Source organism: Podarcis bocagei (assembly GCF_964188305.1).
Source record: "Podarcis bocagei genome assembly, chromosome: 4".
NCBI lineage: Eukaryota > Metazoa > Chordata > Lepidosauria > Squamata > Lacertidae > Podarcis > Podarcis bocagei.
Window position 1 is genome coordinate 15722482 of NC_138128.1, and position 21200 is coordinate 15743681.

The 21200-nt window shown below is 46.6% G+C and overlaps 1 protein-coding gene across 2 annotated transcripts in view; it reads right to left on the bottom strand.

The window, feature by feature from the left end:
• FNDC3B (fibronectin type III domain containing 3B) overlaps nucleotides 1-21200 on the bottom strand; it is a 289308-nt gene that overhangs the window by 183588 nt on the left and 84520 nt on the right. For both annotated transcript variants that reach the window (XM_081190007.1, XM_081190006.1), the window contains exon 2: nucleotides 20674-20812. In XM_081190007.1, coding sequence (XP_081046133.1) covers nucleotides 20674-20784 — 111 coding nt within the window. In that variant the 5' untranslated portion in view covers nucleotides 20785-20812. The remainder of the gene's footprint in view (nucleotides 1-20673; nucleotides 20813-21200) is intronic.

A 21200-nucleotide genomic window follows, 5' to 3' on the forward strand; every position in this document is an offset into this window, starting at 1 on the left:
GCCGCCTCCAGGCCTGATTCCCAGACAGCCCCCGTTTCTGATCTTCAGCTCAAGGCACACAAAATTCTTTCTGCCACGTTGGTTCCACGGTGCTCAAGACTGAGAGAGAGCGCCGCCCCCCCCCGTCAAAATTCCTGAAGTCCTTCTGAGACTATGGCATTACTGCAAGGTACCATGCTATGTTTAGCGCTAAGCCTGATGATCTTTCCACTGATAATAAAGGCAAAAGACCCCCTTTCAGAACATCAAGAAGATGTTTGGAAATTAAGAACGGCGCGCACGTTAAGAAATTACAGAATTGCATCTCTAAGCTTTCTTTGTTGGGGGGGGGGCAGTGATTTCTGCACGAACCCACCGTCAGCGTTAAAATTATAAGTTCTGGAAAGGAAGGGAGGGAGAGGAAATGGAAACATGGCTCATGATGCGAGGTTTGCAACGAGCCTTTCTTAAAGACACTGATCAGGGCAGACAGGGACAGCAAAGACACAATCAGAGTCCCAGAAGAGATAAAAATAAACCGAAAAAAGCCAGGCCAGTCCATCTGTGACCTCGGCTCCATCAGCAGTGAAAGACATCTGCCTCCCAGCCTCCAAATTTCTATGCATTATTCACAAGGGTCATAGCTTCCTCAAAATAAAGCATACCATTCAAAACAAAGCGAGGGAGCCGGGGAGATCAAAACACATGTCGCTCCTTAAAGACATGCATGTTATTTTTAAGTTGTTTAGCATTTCAGTAACTTTCAAGCCAAAGGACTTTTTAGATGTGATGGCCAGGGCTCCGTTCTCCAGAAAGGAAACCTCAACCGCCCAAGACCTTCCCATTCAGCATTCGATGTGGTGGTTCAAACGATGTCACCCAGAAGCGTTTTCCTCCTCCGCCCTTCAATGGTGAAGGAACTGCATTCTGCACATGCTCAGGAGCATTCTCACCTACTGCCGTCCTTGGAAATCGCAGAAACTGGCCGGGTGCAAATGGAGCAGTCCGAGAAGAAGAAAAAGAAGAAAAGGCCTTCCACATCCTTTGAAAAGCTGCTTTACTTCTTGTGCGATTCGGGCCTGCTGAGTCGCCATGGCAACCAGGCCGTAATTTAGCAAGCCACCTCAAGACCAGCTCCAGCATCCTAATGCTCAATCTCCACTTCTAGCAGTTTCTCACACAAAGGTGTGCGCGCACACAAATCATTGTCATCCTTCGCAAGTCTCCAGTCGTCCCTGCGATGCAATGCCAGCTAGGTTCCATCAAGAAAAGACAGCTTATTTGTTTTACTGAGGTCAGGGAGAAGACCTTTGCTGATTCCATTCCTCCACTGCAATCTAACAGTTGGGGAGGAGAGAGTCTTATGACACTTCCCTGACAACCAGCACTGATGCGACAGTAATGTGTTTTCGCATCAAGCGGTTCCGATGTAAGGAGTCTAAGATGCTGGCAGATTCTATTACACTTAAGCCTTTTCTTAATAGATTATTATTATTATTATTATTATTATTATTATTATTATTATTATTATTATTATTACCAGGTGACATGGAATAAAATGTTGCGGTGTGCAGTGCTGGTGTTCAGAATTCCAATCGCTCCATTTCACCACTGTAGGGAAGAACACTGTTTATACAGTCTGTCTGTCCTCAGAGCTCAAAACCACCAGGGAGGAATGGACAACTGCTCCAGCTGAGGAGTGTGGCTCAAACAGTTTTATAAAACTGGTTTGGTTGACAGTAATAATAATAATAATAATAATAATAATAATAATAATAATAATTATTATTATTATTATTATTATTTATACCCCGCCCATCTGGCTGGGATTACCCAGCCACTCTGGGCGGCTTCCAACAGAATATTAAAATACAATAGTCTATTAAACATTAAAAGCTTCCCTAAACAGGGCTGCCTTCAGATGTCTTCTAAAAGTCTGGTAGTTGTTTTTCACTTTGACATCTAGTGGGAGGGCGTTCCACAGGGCGGGTGCCACTACCGAGAAGGCCCTCCGCCTGGTTCCCTGTAACTTGGCTTCTCGCAGTGAGGGAACCACCAGAAGGCCCTCGACACTGGACCTCAGTGTCCGGGCAGAACAAAGGAGATGCTCCTTCAGGTATACTGGACAGAGGCTGCAATACCTTCTCCAACCACCTGAAGTGGTGGCACTGAGGAGCCAGTAGCATTGTCCTTGACTGGTGGTTGAAGTACAGTATCTGAAGACAGAGTTGGAACTTGAGATGACCGTAGCAGAGTGGAGAATTGGGGAAAACTAACAAAATGGATTTCAACAGAGGCAACTGTAAGGTTCTAATACACTTAGGCAGTAAGAACCAGCTGCACAAATATAAGATGGGGGACACTTGGATTGCCAGTAGTACACGTGAAAAGGATCTAGGGGTCTTAACAGACCACAAGCTTAATACAAGTCAACAGTGGGATGCGGCATCAAAAAAAAAAAAAAGCTAAAGTAGGACTTGGTTGGATACAACCAAATGCCACTCTAGGCTGCGGAAGTATAGTATCCAGATCAAGGGAAGTAATAGTATCACTCTATTCTGCCTTGGTCAGACCACACCTGGAATACTGTGTCCAGTCCTGGACGCCACAGTTTAAGAAGGATGTTGACAACCTGGAATGTGTGCAGAGGAGGGCGACCAAGATAATCAAGGGTCTGGAAACTAAACCATATGAGGAATGTTTGGGTGAGTTGGGGGTATGTTCAACCTGGTAACGAAGAGACCAAGAGCAGAAGTCCTAATTGGACCATACTACCGTATTTTTCGCTCTATAGGACGCACTTTTTCCCCTCCCAAAATGAAGGGGAAATCTGTGTGCGTCCTATGGGGCGAATACAGGCTTTCGCTGAAGCTTGGAGAGCGAAAGGGGTCGGTGCACACCGACCCCTCTCACTCTCCAGGCTTCAGGAAGCTATCAGCAAGCCTGGGGAGCCCGCGGGAGTTCCCGCAGGGCTCCCTAGGCTGCGGATAGCAGCCTGCTGCACGGAGCGCGGGGCGCACTGAAGCAGAGCGCCCCGCGCTTCGGGCAGACATCGGCCAGCCCCACAAGCTCGGGGGACAGCGGGGAGGCGGAGCGCCGCCATACTGCTGTTCCCCGACCTGATTTGGTTTCCCAGACCTGGTTTTGGGGGGGGAAATAAAGGGGGGTAAATCCCCCCCAAAAAAACTAGGTGCATCCTATTGGACGGAGCGTCCTATGGGATGAAAAATACGGTACTTCAAACTGTGGGGGAAGAGGACTGAATATTTGAGTAACTTCTCTATTTTTAAAAGAGAGAGAACTCTTTGCACCTTCAAAGTTAGTATTCTGGGGGAAAGGTAATGCTAGAATCTTTTCCGACATGCAGCTAGATTGCATATGCGTGGCTAATACGGAGAAAATATTCAAACATCCTATCCTTCCATCTGTGGCTTGAAATAGTCCATTAACAGACATGTCACTGCTTGATTATTACAGTAGAATCAAAGATTCATTTGGCAAAAAAGAAGGATTTTATTTTTTTAAGAGAACCATCCTCACAAAGGTATGATCCCAACATTTTTCTAACCTAACAGGGTCTGTGCTCCCTCGTTTATTGTGCACAAGGGTGTGAATGTTTTTCGCTCAACAAATCGCATCTAAGCAAGTCAAGACAAAAGCCGTTTCATTCCTGCTCCTGTTTACCATAGGATTAAATGCTCATGGATGGGGTTTTTTCAGATACAGAAGCCTACCAAGAAACTGAGATGCACATCTGCTGCTGTGTTTCTTGTTTGCACAGAACAATCAAGAGATTTGCCCCACTGCCAGATAGGGTAACCCAGAGGGACTCTGACACACCATGGCCCATGCTCACGGAGCATGTTCTAAACCTATTTGCATCCCCTTTCGCCAAATGGGTTGAACAAATAAATTTGGAATGGATTTCATGGGAATGGGACAAACCTCTAGACAGGGGTGTCAACTTGAATAAACTATAGGGGGAAGGGGACGATGGATGGACAGGTAAGCCTTGCCCCCACATAATCAATCACAAGATGCAGCACACACACATCATTTGAATGGCAATGCCCATCAACTTTGTGGGTAGGGCATGGGTATCTTTAATATTTTATTTTGGGGGCCAAAGGGATGTCGGCTCCTACAAATTAGCTCCTAAGCATCCAATTATGAAGGTTTCATGCTATTTCCAACACATCACACAGCAGCTGGGAGATACCAGATGCAAGTTTTTCCAAGCAGCCATTTCCAAAAACCACGGCAGCTCATGAAGCAAGTTTCTGGCAAAGCTTACCCTCTTTCATTTTTGTGGTGATGCTGCTACTGAGACAGCCATTCCAATTCCCCACTTTAGAATTGCAACATTCTATTAAACACAAAAGGAGTTCAGAAACAAAAAAGAAAAGAAAAAAGATTTATGCCTTCAGATTTCCTTTGGAGGCATTCTCCTCCCTCCCTCCACCCCAATCACTTGAAAACTCTGCTGTTCTGCCATGAAACTGCAGTATTCCCAAAAGCTAAAGCAGCCATTTCTGAACGGAAAAATGGAACGCGATTTTGCTCCAACGCTATAATCAGCCGACCACAGTCCCAACTGCGGGGTTTTTCCACTGCTTCCTGTGAAAGGAAGGCTAGAACACTAATCTGACAAGGAAGAGACCTCACTTAAATCTCTTGCCGTGTATTGCTGACTACAGGTTAACCAGCAAGTCATGCTCTTGAGATGATGCACACCCAAACCATAGCTTTTCAGTTCCCACCAGACTCGAGTTGTGGCTACTGAGTTCTGGTAGTGCAAGCCCCTGGATTCAGCCAGTAACCTCTCTGTATACTGCTGCTCTGATCTGGCAGGCTTAAATTTATCGTTCCCAGACAAAAACACCACTCCCAAAGCAAACCTGGAAAAGAGGAGACTGAGAGGAGATAGGATTTTGTTGTTGTTGTTTAGTCATTTAGTCGTGTCCGACTCTTTGTGACCCCATGGACCAGAGCATGCCAGGCACTCCTGTCTTCCACTGCCTCCCGCAGTTTGGTCAAACTCATTCTGGTAGCTTCAAGAACACTGTCCAACCATCTCGACCTCTGTCGTCCCCTTCTCCTTGTGCCCTCCATCTTTCCCAGCATCAGGGTCTTTTTCAGGGAGTCTTCTCTTCTCATGAGATGGCCATAGTATTGGAGCCTCAGCTTCAGGAACTGTCCTTCCAGTGAGCACTCAGGGCTGATTTCCTTCAGAATGGAGAGGTTTGATCTTCTTGCAGTCCATGGGACTCTCAAGAGTCTCCTCCAGCGCCATAATTCAAAAGCATCAATTATTTGGCAATAGCCTTCTTTATGGTCCAGCTCTCACTTCCATAAGGAACAGGAACCAGCAAGCCATTCCAGTATCCTGTCAATAAAACTCCATGGACAAAGACAACCGGAGATAGGATAGCCATCCTCAAATATCTCTCATGTGCAGGGAGGAGCAAGCTTGCTTTTTCTCTTGCTCTGGATGGTAGGACTTGAACCAATGGCTTCAAGTTACAAGCAAGGAGACTCCAAGTAAACACCAGGAAGAACTTTCTGACGGTAAGAGCCATTCGACAATGAAACAGACTCCATCGGGAGGTTGTGGACTCTCCTTCCTTGGAGGTTTCTAAGCAGAGGTTGGGTGGCCATGTGTCAAGGATGCTTTAGATGAGATTCCTGCATTGCAGGGGTTTGGACTAGATGTTTCTCCTTTCCTCCACCACGTTCCATGGCAGCTCCAGGTTTCCCAGTTGCTGCTGCAACACCCGGCCAACGCAACTAAGTCCACTGTGGCTTGTTCCCCAGGCAGCTCCAACAAGGATAAGCATCCAGCAGGAAGGTAGGAATGAAGAAAAGCATACGGGAAACTGCTAGGTAACTTTTCTTTTTAACACTTCCTTACTACTTCCAGTTCACACTTGTTAGGTAGAAGAGAAGGAATGCAGCAACCCTGCAAAGCTTATGTGTAGGAATCTGGGAGGACATGGCCACATGGCGCAGGGGGAGTTATTAAATCCAGAGCTTCAAAGTCCCCATGTACCAGGGTTCGTACACATAACGTATTTTTCTGAGTATTGGATGCCCCCAGGTATAGGACAACCCCTATTTTGGGGGACTCCAAATTAAGAAAATGGGGGGAGATTGAGCTTAATTGTTGACGAAAATAGCTCACCTGCCGTACCAACGCTGACAGCCGCGCACCTCTAACAAGACACCTATCAGAGTTGTTGAGCTTTTGACCTTTTTTGGGGGGGAGCGCCATTACCCAGGAGGGGCGCAAGGTTTCTATGACGGGAAAGGTGCGGAGGGGTGGTATTACTTCAATCGCCGTGACCAACTGGAGCGGCAGCGCCGCTCGTGCGTAGCCAGCCACAAACTCCATGTGGCACAAATGGATCACCAGCAGCCTCACCACCAGCTGTAGTGCGGGCTCAGTAGGGGAAGGCAAGCAGACTAAGGAGGCCCCGAGGGAAAGGCGCGGAGGGGTTAGGTATCGTCGATCGCCACAGACAACTGGAGCGGCGCGGAACCGATTGCGCGAAGCCACCGCCCAGACTCTGTGCGGCACAAACGGACCACCTTCAGCCTCCCTCCTGGCTGAGTGGGAGGAGGAAAGCAGGATAAGGAGGCCCTGCGGCTCACCACTGTGAGGAGCTTCAACTACCAGAGCGTGTATGGCGGCAAGTACCGTATTTATTTATATATTTAACTGCTCTAAGACGACCCACATTTTTAAACTCAAAAAATTGGGGAGGGGGTGGAGACCTCATCTTATACACAGAAAAATACGGTACTCAAAAAGCTTAGAAGTGAAAACAGGGTGAAGTCAAGAAAATAAGGCTGCCTACTGCAGGGCCTCAAAGGAGGGCAATGCATATGTGTGCTCTGCATGAGGTAAAATGCAGCCTACACACACACACACACACACACACACACACACACACACACACAAGTTTCTCTTTCAGCAGAGACTGGGCCATGGACAGGTGGAAGATGATGTTGCTGCACTGCAACCACATTCCCACAGGATTAACTGGTAGTGACATGCAGGGGAACATATGAGGGTCCGGTTCAAGGGCATCGCTGGAATGAGCAACAAAAGGCTGCATCAAGTTCCTAGCGATTCCTGCCTCTTGGCTGCACAGGGATAAAAGATTTGTGCATCTCCCCAACAGTCCATTTTGCTGAGGCCCATAGAACTTGGTGGGCAGGTTCCGCTTCTTGGAAAACACTAGGAAAAGGCAAACCCAGAACACAGGAACTGTCATGTTTAAACAAGAACAAACACGCCAAAAACAAAAACAAAAAACCTTCCATATATCATTACGTTTGGCAAGGCCCAACTTGGCATTGTAGACAAGAATTCTATCCTCCTGTCAAGGTACTCCCATTTAGCAATGTGCCAGTTTCAAGTATCTGCGACTATTGTCTGGCTCTCAAAAAAAGGATTAGGATTCTTTTAGTTTCCCTATCTAAGTTGGCATTTTATAAATCCATGCAGAAGCCATCTTGCCTGGGGCAGCTTAGAATTCCATGGCAAGCGTGGTTCTGTCTCAGACCAGACCTTGTCCAACACAGGTGGCGGGACGTGGCTTCCTGTTCCAATTTTGGGATGGGGTGAGATGACCTGGCGGGGCAGGGGAGCTTCCTCTCTCCCCATTATTGCAGACATTGATTGCTAACTGGTGAGGTTCTGGGTGCATGCTACCTCCACTCTCTGCCACTGTGGGTGGCCTATTGTGGGTGGTCTACCCTTATCTCGTTTATTTTAATCCCAGCGATGTTGTGTGACCTCATAACCACGGGTTATCATTCAGCTAAAAATAATCAAACAATAAAGAGCACACACATAAGATCAGCCACCCAAATACGGCTCCTCACTGAGGCAATAAACTAAAATATAGACATTAAAAAAAAGGGCTGGAAATTGAAAGCCAGCTTCCATCCATATTTCAGACGTCGTGATATATCACGATGCTTTATGGCATGGGTAGGCAAACTAAGGCCCGGGGGCCGGATCCGGCCCAATCGCCTTCTCAATCCAGCCCATGGAATCAGCATGTTTTTACATGAGTAGAATGTGTCCTTTTATTGAAAACACATCTCTGGGTTATTTGTGGGGCCTGCCTGGTGTTTTCACATGAGTAGAATGTGTGCTTTTGTTTAAAACGCATCTCTGGGTTATTTGTGGGGCACAGGAATTTGTTTATTATTTTTTTCAAAATACAGTCCGCCCCCCCCCCCAAGGTCTGAGGGACAGTGGACCGGCCCCGCACTGAAAAAGTTTGCTGACCCCCTGCTTTATGGTGATATATCATGAAGCTGAAAACCAGATTATCGCCCAACCCTGCTATTTGCCTCTACATAGTTCCGTCCTTATTTCAGACTTTGTGATATGATTGCCATGTTTAGCTGGTGATATATGTCGCGATGCTGAAAACCAGGTATCACCCGGTGCTAGTCCATGGGAGCATAAGCAGCACAAATTGTGTTGCATAAGATTTCTATAACCAGCGGCCTTTGGCTTCTCTCATCTCCGGCAACCTGCAACATGGGACCCACTAATAAACTTTAAACCATACACTGTAAGGATCACCAGGCCTCCTGTGCCTTTAATAGATGGAATATCTGTAGCTGCAGCTTGTCAGGAGTGAAAATTCATTCTGCTACCCAACTGCTACAAGTACCTCCTACTATTTCACCTCCAGCCAACTTCTCTTTCAAGGAAAAAAATGGCTCTATACACCAGTCACTTTTGCCCTCGAGTCCTGCTTGGGGGCTTCCCATAGGCACCTGGGAAGCAGCTTCAACTATAAACATGCTCTGCTCAAAGCATCCCAGCAGGTTTCGATCATTATTTAAGAAGTCTTTTCTTTCCGCAGGAAACAGAATGCCGGACTAGACGGGTCACAAAGCGCTTGTTTTCTTAAAAGGGTGGCAATTTCACTGCTTGACCCACCTTGAGTCAAAGCACAGCTCACTTGGGGGAAGGGGGACAACATTGACCCACTGACTGAAAATAAATGCTCAATAAACAGATGTAGGTGGGCCTCAGGATTACAGCACCTGTTTCACTGTTGTGATTTTTAACAGAATCCTGAGGTCCACCAACCAGAACCCAGTACAAAATGGTAGCTCAAGGGGTGGTTCTTCTTATTTACTTTTATTCATTTATTAAATTTATATACAGTCATACCTGGGGTTGAATGTGCTTCGGGTTGAGCGTGTTCAAGTTGCGCTCCGCAGCAACCCGGAAGTAACGGAGCGCGTTACTTCCGGGTTTCGCTGCTCGTGCATGCGCAGACGTTCAAAATGATGTCACGCGCATGCGCGCGAAGGTGGCAGAACACGACCTGCGCACGCGCAGACGCTGGTTACGTTGCGTTCAGGATGCGAACGGGGCTCCAGAACGGATCCCGTTCGCATCCCAAAGTACCACTATACTACTGCCCTTTATCTGAGGATCACAGGGCCATTTACAGTATAAAAATACATAACGTAATATGTAACAAAAGCAATACCTTCCACAGCTTGAAAGACCATAGATCAGGGGGTGGCAAAGTTTTTGTGGCTTGGGCCGGTTCACGGTCCCCCAGATTCCACAGTGGGCCGGAGTGTGTGTGCGTGCGCATGCACAAATGCTATTTCCGGCGCTCCTTCCAGCGCAGAGGAGGCGTGCACAGCTTCCCATTGGCTGCAGGAAGCTCCTGCAGCCAATGGGAAGCCAGCCAGCATCACAGAAGGCGGTCCCCACTCTGCTCCGCACCGGTTTAGCGCGGCGCATGGGAGCTGACCGAGTAGTTGGCGGGGGGGGGGCAGCGTCCCTGAGCAGGTGGCGGGGGTCCACGGGCCTTAGGTTGCCGACCCCTGCCATAGATTGTTTCATTATCCAAAGGCCTTGGAGAAGAGGAATGTGTTTGGTGCCTAAAGATATGTAATGAAGGCGCCAGGTGAGCTTTCCCGAGGAGAGCATTCCACAAATGGGGAACCACCACAGAGAAGGCCCGTTCTTGCGTTGCTGCCCTCTGGGCCTCTCATGGAGAAGACACACTAAGAAGGCTCTCAGATGAGGATTGCTGAGTCCGGGTCCGTTCATATGGAGAGGAGGTCCTTGAATTACCTCCTGAACCCCATGATCCTCAAACTAAGATGATCTGCACATCCAAGTACAAATCTGCAAATCTAAGTCAGCAGAGACCAAAGGGTGAGGAAAAAGAAAGCATTTTGCTGTTCCTAGTAACTAGTGGGAGTCAGAAGCTATTGCTGAGCCAATATTTTGAAGTCATTTATTGGGCTGTGGGGTAGGGCGTGTGCTATAAATATTAGCAGCCTGGTCTTCTCCCTGGTCAATAAAGCTGGACTTTCGGCTTGCTGCCATTTCAGGCTTCAGCTCAGCTTCAGCCCTCTGAGGGGGCTGTGGGCAAAGTGCCCACTGGTAGGTACCTCACGCAGTCTGGGCAGAACTGGGTAACTGGGTCCAACTGGATCAAGGGAAGTAATAGTGCCAGTGTATTCTGCTCTGGTCAGACCTCACCTGGAGTACTGTGTCCAGTTCTGGGCACCACAATTCAAGAAGGACACTGACAAACTGGAACGTGTCCAGAGGAGGGCAACCAAAATGGTCAAAGACCTGGAAACGATGCCTTATGAGGAACGGCTAAGGGAGCTGGGCATGTTTAGCCTGGAGAAGAGGAGGTTAAGGGGTGATATGATAGCCATGTTCAAATATATAAAAGGATGTCACATAGAGGAGGGAGAAAGGTTGTTTTCTGCTGCTTCAGAGAATCGGACACGGAGCAATGGATCCAAACTACAAGAAAGAAGATTCCACCTAAACATTAGGAAGAACTTCCTGACAGTAAGAGCTGTTCGACAGTGGAATTTGCTGCCAAGGAGTGTGGTGGAGTCTCCTTTGGAGGTCTTTAAGCAGAGGCTTGACAACCATATGTCAGGAGTGCTCTGATGGTGTTTCCTGCTTGGCAGGGGGTTGGACTCGATGGCCCTTGTGGTCTCTTCCAATTCTATGATTCTATGATTCTAACTACTGCTGGAAATTCCTTCCATTGCCCTGGAATAATCCCAGATTGGGAGCCCTGTCAGAAATTCAAATGGTGGCTGGATCTAGCCTAGCTAGGCGAGAAAATCATTGAAAATCATTCCCCCTCCCGAAAGAATGTAGCAGAGCAGTGAATGGTGTCAGGCCACTGGGACCCTGGCCAGGGTCCAAGGATGCCAGCCTTGTTTCAACTTTGTTCAAGCCACCTGGCCTCAGGAATCCAGAACTGGAGGCTCTCCAAGCCTAAGATCTGGGCAGCAGAGGCTTTGAAGGGAAGAAAACGGTGGCCATTCCAAGAGAGCTGCTGAAGAGGACCCTGTGTGAAAACATGAAGGGCCTGGTCTCTCTTAACCCACCCACGGGCCTGGCCCGGTCTAATACAAGGCTCTTCACATCCTGGAATTCTGGTTTGCTGCACTGTGAAATCCCCACAAAGCTGTGCTCTGAGTAAGACTCTGAAAAAAGCAAGAATGTTTGTATCTTGCTTTAAAAGTTCTGCATTGACAACCCGCTCCTCCCCTCTGCTATTCAAACACATCAACTACCCAGAAAGCCCTTTCTCGGTTCCTCTTAAGCTATATACAGGTACTCAGAGAGGGGAAAAATAAAAACAAAACCAAGAACACCCCACTATGCAATGCTGTTTCTTCCTTGGCATGAGCCCCACATTCCTTACCACCGTCCTCCACAAGAACAGAGAAGGGAGGGGGAAGGGAGGGGGGGAACCATGAAACAAATTTTCCACCCAACACCCCCTGAGCCTTCCCCTCCCACACCAATCACACAGAAATAAAATGGATGCAATGCACGTCTCTTAACTCCGGAGTTTTGCTGGTACACCATGAGATCAACGCAGGAGAAGGAGCCAAGTTTAGAACTCCATCTGGGACAAATAATGTCGGGGCGCATTGAGCTCCCTTTTGTTTATACACAGCGACCAAGAATGCCTTGGTGGTAAGCAGGCTCACTTGGAAGATTTATTTCCCAAGTCTTCCAAAACAATATTTTGCATCCTGGAACTACTTTGGGGCTCAAAGTTAACTTTCCGAGATAGCGAGCCGAAGCAGTTATTTTGTGTGGGGTTTTTTGTTGTTGTTGTTCCTTCTCGCTCTTTCTAAAAGGGAATTCATTGTTTCTGAACGTTATAATTAGCCCAAAAAGATGGAGCGTTCACTTAAAAATTAAGGAAAGAATGCTGCGGCAACAGAAGGAAATTAAGGCTTATTGTGTACGGATGCTTATCTTCCTTCCAGCTAGACCTTAAAAGACCTCTGCAGTTTTCCAGTGTGGATGCAATGAACTAGTTGGGAGGATGACGTGGCCATGGGCTCCAGAAACAGACACACACACAACTTCAACCTACACAGAGTCATTTGATACTCTGGAAAGAGCTTTCAGGTGTGAGTGCACCACAAATATTCAAGTGTGTTGTATGTGTAAGTTTCCTGCTGCAATTCGTCTGCCAGCTACTGTCTCCCAGATCTCCATCTGCATGTCCTGCCCAGGTTCAAATTGCAAATAATAATAATAATAATAATAATAATAATAATAATAATAATAATAATAATAATAATGCCCTCCTAGCTGGCTGTGTTCCTCTCTCTTATGCTGCACTGGGTATTGCATTCCAGCAGTTGCAACCAAGGGTTGGACAGCCAACCCTTAAGCACCTGATCAGCCATTCAAGTTTGTTAGGCCACAGCAAAGTGATCCTCTGGAACTGTTCAAAAACCAAGGTGCGGTTTCCGATTGGCTGCAGGAGCTTTCTGCACTCAACCGGAAACCGTGGAAGCCCCATCGGACGTTTGGCTTCCGGAAAACATTTGCAAACCGGAACACTTACTTCTGGGTTTGCGGCGTTCGGGAGCCAATTTGTTCAGGAGCAAAGCCATTCAAGTACCAAGGTACCACTGTACTGTACTGTACTGTACTGTGTTATAATGGAATATATGACACCCCAGAGGACAGGATCACACTTCAAAACAACCTTGACAGATTAGAGAACTGGGCAAAAACAAACAAGATGAATTTTAACAGGGAGAAATGTAAAGTATTGCACTTGGGCAAAAAAAAATGAGAGGCACAAATACAAGATGGGTGACACCTGGCTTGAGAGCAGTACATGTGAAAAGGATCTAGGAGTCTTGGTTGACCACAAACTTGACATGAGCCAACAGTGTGACGCGGCAGCTAAAAAAGCCAATGCAATTCTGGGCTGCATCAATAGGAGTATAGCATCTAGATCAAGGGAAGTAATAGTGCCACTGTATTCTGCTCTGGTCAGACCTCACCTGGAGTACTGTGTCCAGTTCTGGGCACCACAGTTCAAGAAGGACACTGACAAACTGGAAAATGTCCAGAGGAGGGCAACCAAAATGGTCAAAGGCCTAGAAACGATGCCTTATGAGGAACGGCTAAGGGAGCTGGGCATGTTTAGCCTGGAGAAGAGGAGGTTAAGGGGTGATATGATAGCCATGTTCAAATATATAAAAGGATGTCACATAGAGGAGGGAGAAAGGTTGTTTTCTGCTGCTCCAGAGAAGCGGACACGGAGCAATGGATCCAAACTACAAGAAAGAAGATTCCACCTAAGCATTAGGAAGAACTTCCTGACAGTAAGAGCTGTTCGACAGTGGAATTTGCTGCCAAGGAGTGTGGTGGAGTCTCCTACTTTGGAGGTCTTTAAGCAGAAGCTTGACAACCATATGTCAGGAGAGCTCTGATGGTGTTTCCTGCTTGGCAGGGGGTTGGACTCGATGGCCCTTGTGGTCTCTTCCAACTCTATGATTCTATGATTCTATGGAATTGTACTGAATGTCTGTGATCAACTACATTTGGTTTTAAATCTTGTCCCATATTACCTCTGGTTTGACTCAGTTCTGGGGAACATCTCAAGCACAGCAGCTGAGGCTTGTTAGAATTAGACTACATCATTGTATTCTCCATTAGAAACAGTCAGTTTGTTCCATTTACAAGACAGGACAGACTGCAGGTTAGCACTAATAATGTGTGTGTGTGTGTGTGTGAGTGAGAGAGAGAGAGAGAGAGAGAGAGAGAGAGAGAGCGCATGCATGGAAAGATGTTCTTCTCCGCTATCTGCATAACTTAGCTTAAATTTCGGCTATTTCCCCATCTGATGAGCAAGTATTGGGTTGTTTTAATTGGCAAGCCTCTAGATTATGTTTGGAGCAACATCCATTTAACTAGAAATCAGGAAGTTGCCTTTGTTGAAAAGCCATCTGATGCTGGGAGAAGGGGGGAAAGAGCCCTGGACTATATGCAATGAGCAGCTGCAGAAGGTCAGGAAATGAGCAACGTGACCGAGACCAGAATGATGGGCCATGACTCAGCGGTGGAGCTTGTGCTTTGCATACAAGAAAGTCCCACGTTCGGTTGCTGGCCTCTCTAGTTAAAACAAGTAGCAGAACTGCTAAATGCCCCTGCCTGAGGAGGCCCTACTGGTATGAAAACAGCTTCAGGAAGAACTTTATGATGGTAAGAGTTGTTCCAACAGTGGGATGGACTCCCTCAGAAAGTGATGGACTTCAATTCCTTGGAGGTTTTTAAGCAGAGGTTGGATGGTGCTTTAGTTGCGATTCCTGAAGTAAGGTAAAAGGTAAAAGTTAATAGACCCCTGGATGGTTAAGTCCAGTCAAAGGCGACTATGGGGTTGTGGCGCTCATCTCGCTTTCAGGCGGAGGAAGTCAGCGTTTGTCCATAGACAGCCTTCTGGGTCATGTGGCCAGCATGACTAAACCAGGACACCGGGACAGAAACCAGAGTGCAAGGAAACGCTTCCTGCCACAGTGGTACCTATTGATCTGCTTGCACTGGTGTGCTTTTGAATTGCTAGGTTGGCAGAAGCTGGGACAGAGCAACGGGAGCTCACCTCGTCACGGGGATTTGAACCAACGACCTTCTGATCGGCAAGCCCAAGAGGTTCAGTGGTTTAGACCACAGCGCCACCCGCGTCCCTGAAGTGCAGAGAGTTGGCCTAAATGACTTCCCTTCCAATTCTACCGTACTGTAATTCTAACCACAGTGGTACCTTGGTTTTAGAACAGCTTAGTTTATGAACAACTTGGAAATAGAACACTGCAAATCCGGAAGTAGGTGTTCCCGTTTGTGAACTTTGCCTTGGAAGCGGAACATGTTCCGCTTCCTGCTCAGTGTGTTTCATTTGTAAATAGAGTCTACCGCTACTAATCAGAGGCTTCCTGTTGGCTGTTGAGTCCCGAGCACCCACGCAATAAAGATGAGATATTTGGAACTTTTGTATTTGCTTTGTTTGTTTGTTTGTTTGTTTGTTTGTTTGTGTGGCTTTTTCATTTATTTGACTGTGACTTGTTCTTCGTTCTATGGGACTGACTTGTGACTGTGGCTTGTGACTTTGTTTTTGTGACTATGTGAAACCCAGTTCAACTACTGACTGACTGATTGATTGATTGATTGATTGATTGATTGATGATTGTGTGACCACAGAAATGGATAAAAGCCCCCATCTAAACAATGACTATCATCAGTGCACTTAAGGGGGGGGGATTAAATTTTTATCATCTGCAATACTGTCTTATTTATTTTATAGTACAGTTAAACAACAGAGCCTAGGACTTGCCGATCAGAAGGTTGGCGGTTCGAATCCCTGTGACGGGGTGAGCTCCCGTTGCTCGGTCCCTGCTCCTGCCAACCTAGCAGTTCGAAAGCACGTCAAAGTGCAAGTAGATAAATAGGTACCACTCCGGCGGGAAGGTAAATGGCATTTCCGTGCGCTGCTCTGGTTCGCCAGAAGCGGCTTAGTCATGCTGGCCACATGACCCGGAAGCTGTATGCAGGCTCCCTCGGCCAATAAAGCGAGATGAGCGCCGCAACCCCAGAGTCGGTCACGACTGGACCTAATGGTCAGGGGTCCCTTTACCTTTACCTTACAGTACATTGATTATTCCTTTCATTTTATGGATCAATGGTTTCGTTAGATAGTAAAATTCATATTAAATTGCTGTTTTAGGGGTGTTTTTTAAAAGTCTGGAACGGATGAATCCATTTTGCATTTCTTTCTATGGGAAAGCACGCCTTCGTTTTAGAACGCTTTGGTTTTGGAACAGACTTCCAGAATGGATTAAGTTTGGGAAGCAAAGTACCACTGTATAAATATGTTCCTCTCAGTCTACTGCAAGAACATCCCCCACAAACTGATTATTTTATGTTTTTCCCTATGCATTTTAATACCATCTAGTTTCTACACCATCTAGATTTCTTAAGAAGAAGAAGAAGAAGAAGAAGAAGAAGAAGAAGAAGAAGAAGAAGAAGAAGAAGAAGAAGAAGAAGAGTTTGGATTTTATATCCCGCTTTTCACTCCCCTTCAGGAGTCTCAAAGCGGCTAACAATCTCCTTTCCCTTCCTCCCCCACAACAAACACTCTGTGAGGTGAGTGGGGCTGAGAGACTTCACAGAAGTGTGACTGGCCCAAGGTCACCCAGCAGCTGCATGTGGAGGAGCGGAGACACAAACCCGGTTCCCCAGATTACGTGACTACCGCTCTTAACCACTACACCACACTGGCTCTCATACAACACATACAGATTACTAGGGTTTTTTTAAGGCCCTGTTTCACTGGTACAGAAGGTTCTGCTGTTCGCCTTCCTAATTTATCTTTATGATGGTAAGAGTTGTTCCAACAGTGGGATGGACTCCCTCAGAAAGTGATGGACTTCAATTCCTTGGAGGTTTTTAAGCAGAGGTTGGATGGTGCTTTAGTTGCGATTCCTGAAGTAAGGTAAAAGGTAAAAGTTAATAGACCCCTGGATGGTTAAGTCCAGTCAAAGGCGACTATGGGGTTGTGGCGCTCATCTCGCTTTCAGGCGGAGGAAGTCAGCGTTTGTCCATAGACAGCCTTCTGGGTCATGTGGCCAGCATGACTAAACCAGGACACCGGGACAGAAACCAGAGTGCAAGGAAACGCTTCCTGCCACAGTGGTACCTATTGATCTGCTTGCACTGGTGTGCTTTTGAATTGCTAGGTTGGCAGAAGCTGGGACAGAGCAACGGGAGCTCACCTCGTCACGGGGATTTGAACCAACGACCTTCTGATCGGCAAGCCCAAGAGGTTCAGTGGTTTAGACCACAGCGCCACCCGCGTCCCTGAAGTGCAGAGAGTTGGCCTAAATGACTTCCCTTCCAATTCTACCGTACTGTAATTCTAACCACAGTGGTACCTTGGTTTTAGAACAGCTTAGTTTATGAACAACTTGGAAATAGAACACTGCAAATCCGGAAGTAGGTGTTCCCGTTTGTGAACTTTGCCTTGGAAGCGGAACATGTTCCGCTTCCTGCTCAGTGTGTTTCATTTGTAAATAGAGTCTACCGCTACTAATCAGAGGCTTCCTGTTGGCTGTTGAGTCCCGAGCACCCACGCAATAAAGATGAGATATTTGGAACTTTTGTATTTGCTTTGTTTGTTTGTTTGTTTGTTTGTTTGTTTGTGTGGCTTTTTCATTTATTTGACTGTGACTTGTTCTTCGTTCTATGGGACTGACTTGTGACTGTGGCTTGTGACTTTGTTTTTGTGACTATGTGAAACCCAGTTCAACTACTGACTGACTGATTGATTGATTGATTGATTGATTGATTGATGATTGTGTGACCACAGAAATGGATAAAAGCCCCCATCTAAACAATGACTATCATCAGTGCACTTAAGGGGGGGGGATTAAATTTTTATCATCTGCAATACTGTCTTATTTATTTTATAGTACAGTTAAACAACAGAGCCTAGGACTTGCCGATCAGAAGGTTGGCGGTTCGAAACCCTGTGACGGGGTGAGCTCCCGTTGCTCGGTCCCTGCTCCTGCCAACCTAGCAGTTCGAAAGCACGTCAAAGTGCAAGTAGATAAATAGGTACCACTCCGGCGGGAAGGTAAATGGCATTTCCGTGCGCTGCTCTGGTTCGCCAGAAGCGGCTTAGTCATGCTGGCCACATGACCCGGAAGCTGTATGCAGGCTCCCTCGGCCAATAAAGCGAGATGAGCGCCGCAACCCCAGAGTCGGTCACGACTGGACCTAATGGTCAGGGGTCCCTTTACCTTTACCTTACAGTACATTGATTATTCCTTTCATTTTATGGATCAATGGTTTCGTTAGATAGTAAAATTCATATTAAATTGCTGTTTTAGGGGTGTTTTTTAAAAGTCTGGAACGGATGAATCCATTTTGCATTTCTTTCTATGGGAAAGCACGCCTTCGTTTTAGAACGCTTTGGTTTTGGAACAGACTTCCAGAATGGATTAAGTTTGGGAAGCAAAGTACCACTGTATAAATATGTTCCTCTCAGTCTACTGCAAGAACATCCCCCACAAACTGATTATTTTATGTTTTTCCCTATGCATTTTAATACCATCTAGTTTCTACACCATCTAGATTTCTTAAGAAGAAGAAGAAGAAGAAGAAGAAGAAGAAGAAGAAGAAGAAGAAGAAGAAGCGTTTGGATTTTATATCCCGCTTTTCACTCCCCTTCAGGAGTCTCAAAGCGGCTAACAATCTCCTTTCCCTTCCTCCCCCACAACAAACACTCTGTGAGGTGAGTGGGGCTGAGAGACTTCACAGAAGTGTGACTGGCCCAAGGTCACCCAGCAGCTGCATGTGGAGGAGCGGAGACACAAACCCGGTTCCCCAGATTACGTGACTACCGCTCTTAACCACTACACCACACTGGCTCTCATACAACACATACAGATTACTAGGGTTTTTTTAAGGCCCTGTTTCACTGGTACAGAAGGTTCTGCTGTTCGCCTTCCTAATTTATCTTTATGCAGTACAGTTACAAGGTAGTATTCTAGTCAGGGACTATGAAGCAAAGTTTGACGTCAGACAGAATGGGTCCTCTTTGATCATCTCTGAATAATGAGGAATGACCATCTGCCATTGTCTGACTGGCAAACTGCTTGAATAAAGAGAAGCACGCAATGCAGATGTTCCAAAATGAGAATAATGATCATTTTCTCCCTTCGCCGCCTCTATCCACCCTCATGACTATTTTAACCCTGCTGTGTTTAAGCCTCCCCACCCTCACTCACTCACAAAACTGGACATTTATACATGTAAATCAGGAAAAATTAAAATGTTCTCTCCTGGTGTGCAACACTAATGTACTTTCTATGGTCTGAAGGTTCGTGATGCAGCAACCTGGCTAAAAACAGGTACAGGCTTGGATGGGAACCTGCCCCTCCACCCAAAAAACCACACATTACAGTGGTACCTCGGGTTACAGACGCTTCAGGTTACAGACTCCGCTAACCCAGAAATACCTCCGCTAACCCAGTACCTCGGGTTAAGAACTTTGCTTCAGGATGAGAACAGAAATTGCGCGGTGGCGGCAGTGGGAGGCCCCATTAGCTAAAGTGGTACCTCAGGTTAAGAACAGTTTCAGATTAAAAACGGGCCTCCGGAACGAATTAAGTTCGTAACCAGAGGCACCACTGTATGTGAATGGGAAGAACCAGCTGGGGAACCCGCATGAGAAGAAGGCTCCGAGTCCAGAGAGTGATGGTCAGACAACAATGAGTGGTCAGCGGGAGAAGACTGGGAAGAGGAGGTGTTGGAAGGTGAAGGGGGTAACAGGGCTTAGTCAGCTTGGAGAACCTGGGGCAGAGAAAAGTCCAGAATCAGAGGCAGAGGCTGAAGCAGGGCAGGAAGGGAGGCCCAAGAGGAAGAAGTGTGTCAGGCTGGTGAAGAGGCAGGGGTGTCTCCCCCTCCTGCTGCGACAAGCTCCCCTTCCCTCTGGCCTCCCAGAACCAGAAGAGGCATGAAAAGGGCAGAGGCGAGGTCGGCTGCGCACAGACACAGTCTCCAATTGCTAGGGAGAAACCATGGGGTGGAGGGGACTTTGGGGAGGCAACAGTTGCCTCAGCAACTGCCTCATGCGGGAAAGAACTACTGGAGATGAGTTGTTGCGCTCATTTAAGCCCAACACGCCAGCAAGATTTGTGCAAATCATGTATTTGCTAATAAAGAGTTAACTCCAACTCGCATGGTGTGACTTACTGTGGCTCGTTCCCGACACCACGCTAATGTCTACTTTACCTGAAAGGTATTATGAGCATTTGAGTATGTTATCGTCTACATTAGAACAGTCCGAATTCATGACCCAGTTCTGCTGCTGAATGGGAGTCTTGCAAACTGGTTGACTGGGAGACCTGCTCAAAACCACATGCAAGCCATTCTGAGCAATTCCAGGTACAATATAAATTCAGAGTACAATATAAATTAAAGCACCAAAAACAGTAAGCACAACCGTTATTTGTTATTAGTTCTTAATTCTATATCCCGACTTTCCCCCCAAAGGAGGCCACAGCAGCACAAGGTAATCTTACCCACAAGGTAATCTGGACAAAGCAGCATACCTTAAGTGAGTCATATGCTATATTATTTAATTCACAGGCCTCAGAGTTCATGTCTGAGTCTCTTACTAAAACAAGGGCATGTTTTATTTCTTAATATGGGCATGAGCTGCACATAAGACAAAGAGAAAGTACGTGTGGTGTAACAGAATCTCTCAAATCTTTGAAGTAAGTCAATTGGCATATTCAAAGTAAGTCAATTGGCTCTTCAACTTGTCACTTTCAGAAGTTACTGACCTGCTGAGTTCCATCTCCATTGACTAAGTGAGGCATCATAGCTACCTCCCCATTCAGCAACGATGGCAACTCCAGTGGGATTTGGTCGGTCATCATCATTGTGACGTACATTCATGGAGAATTTTCCTCAGCGGGCCTCCTAAACATCAAAGAAAAACACACATATATAAATCTTGAGTAATAACGTTTGAGAATTCCATTCTTACTTCAGTACCAATAAGATTTTGCCACTTGTGGCAACTAGCTTCAAGATCTGTGGGCAGATTTTGCTGTTGTTGTTCCTGCATCAGATAATCAACAGGTGAATTGATCATCCCCATCCCGCCCCCCGATACTACCCAGACTTCTGAATGACCCAAAGCCTAGTCTCAGAGGACCCTTTTAGCCTCTCGGACAAGTACATTATGTAAAACTGCTAGCACATTTGCAAAGCTAAAACAGATCCGGAATGATTTCAAATTGGATGGGGGAACAGTGTGTTCTGATTCCAGCACTGCATAAGGTGGGACTATATAGCTCTGTTAATC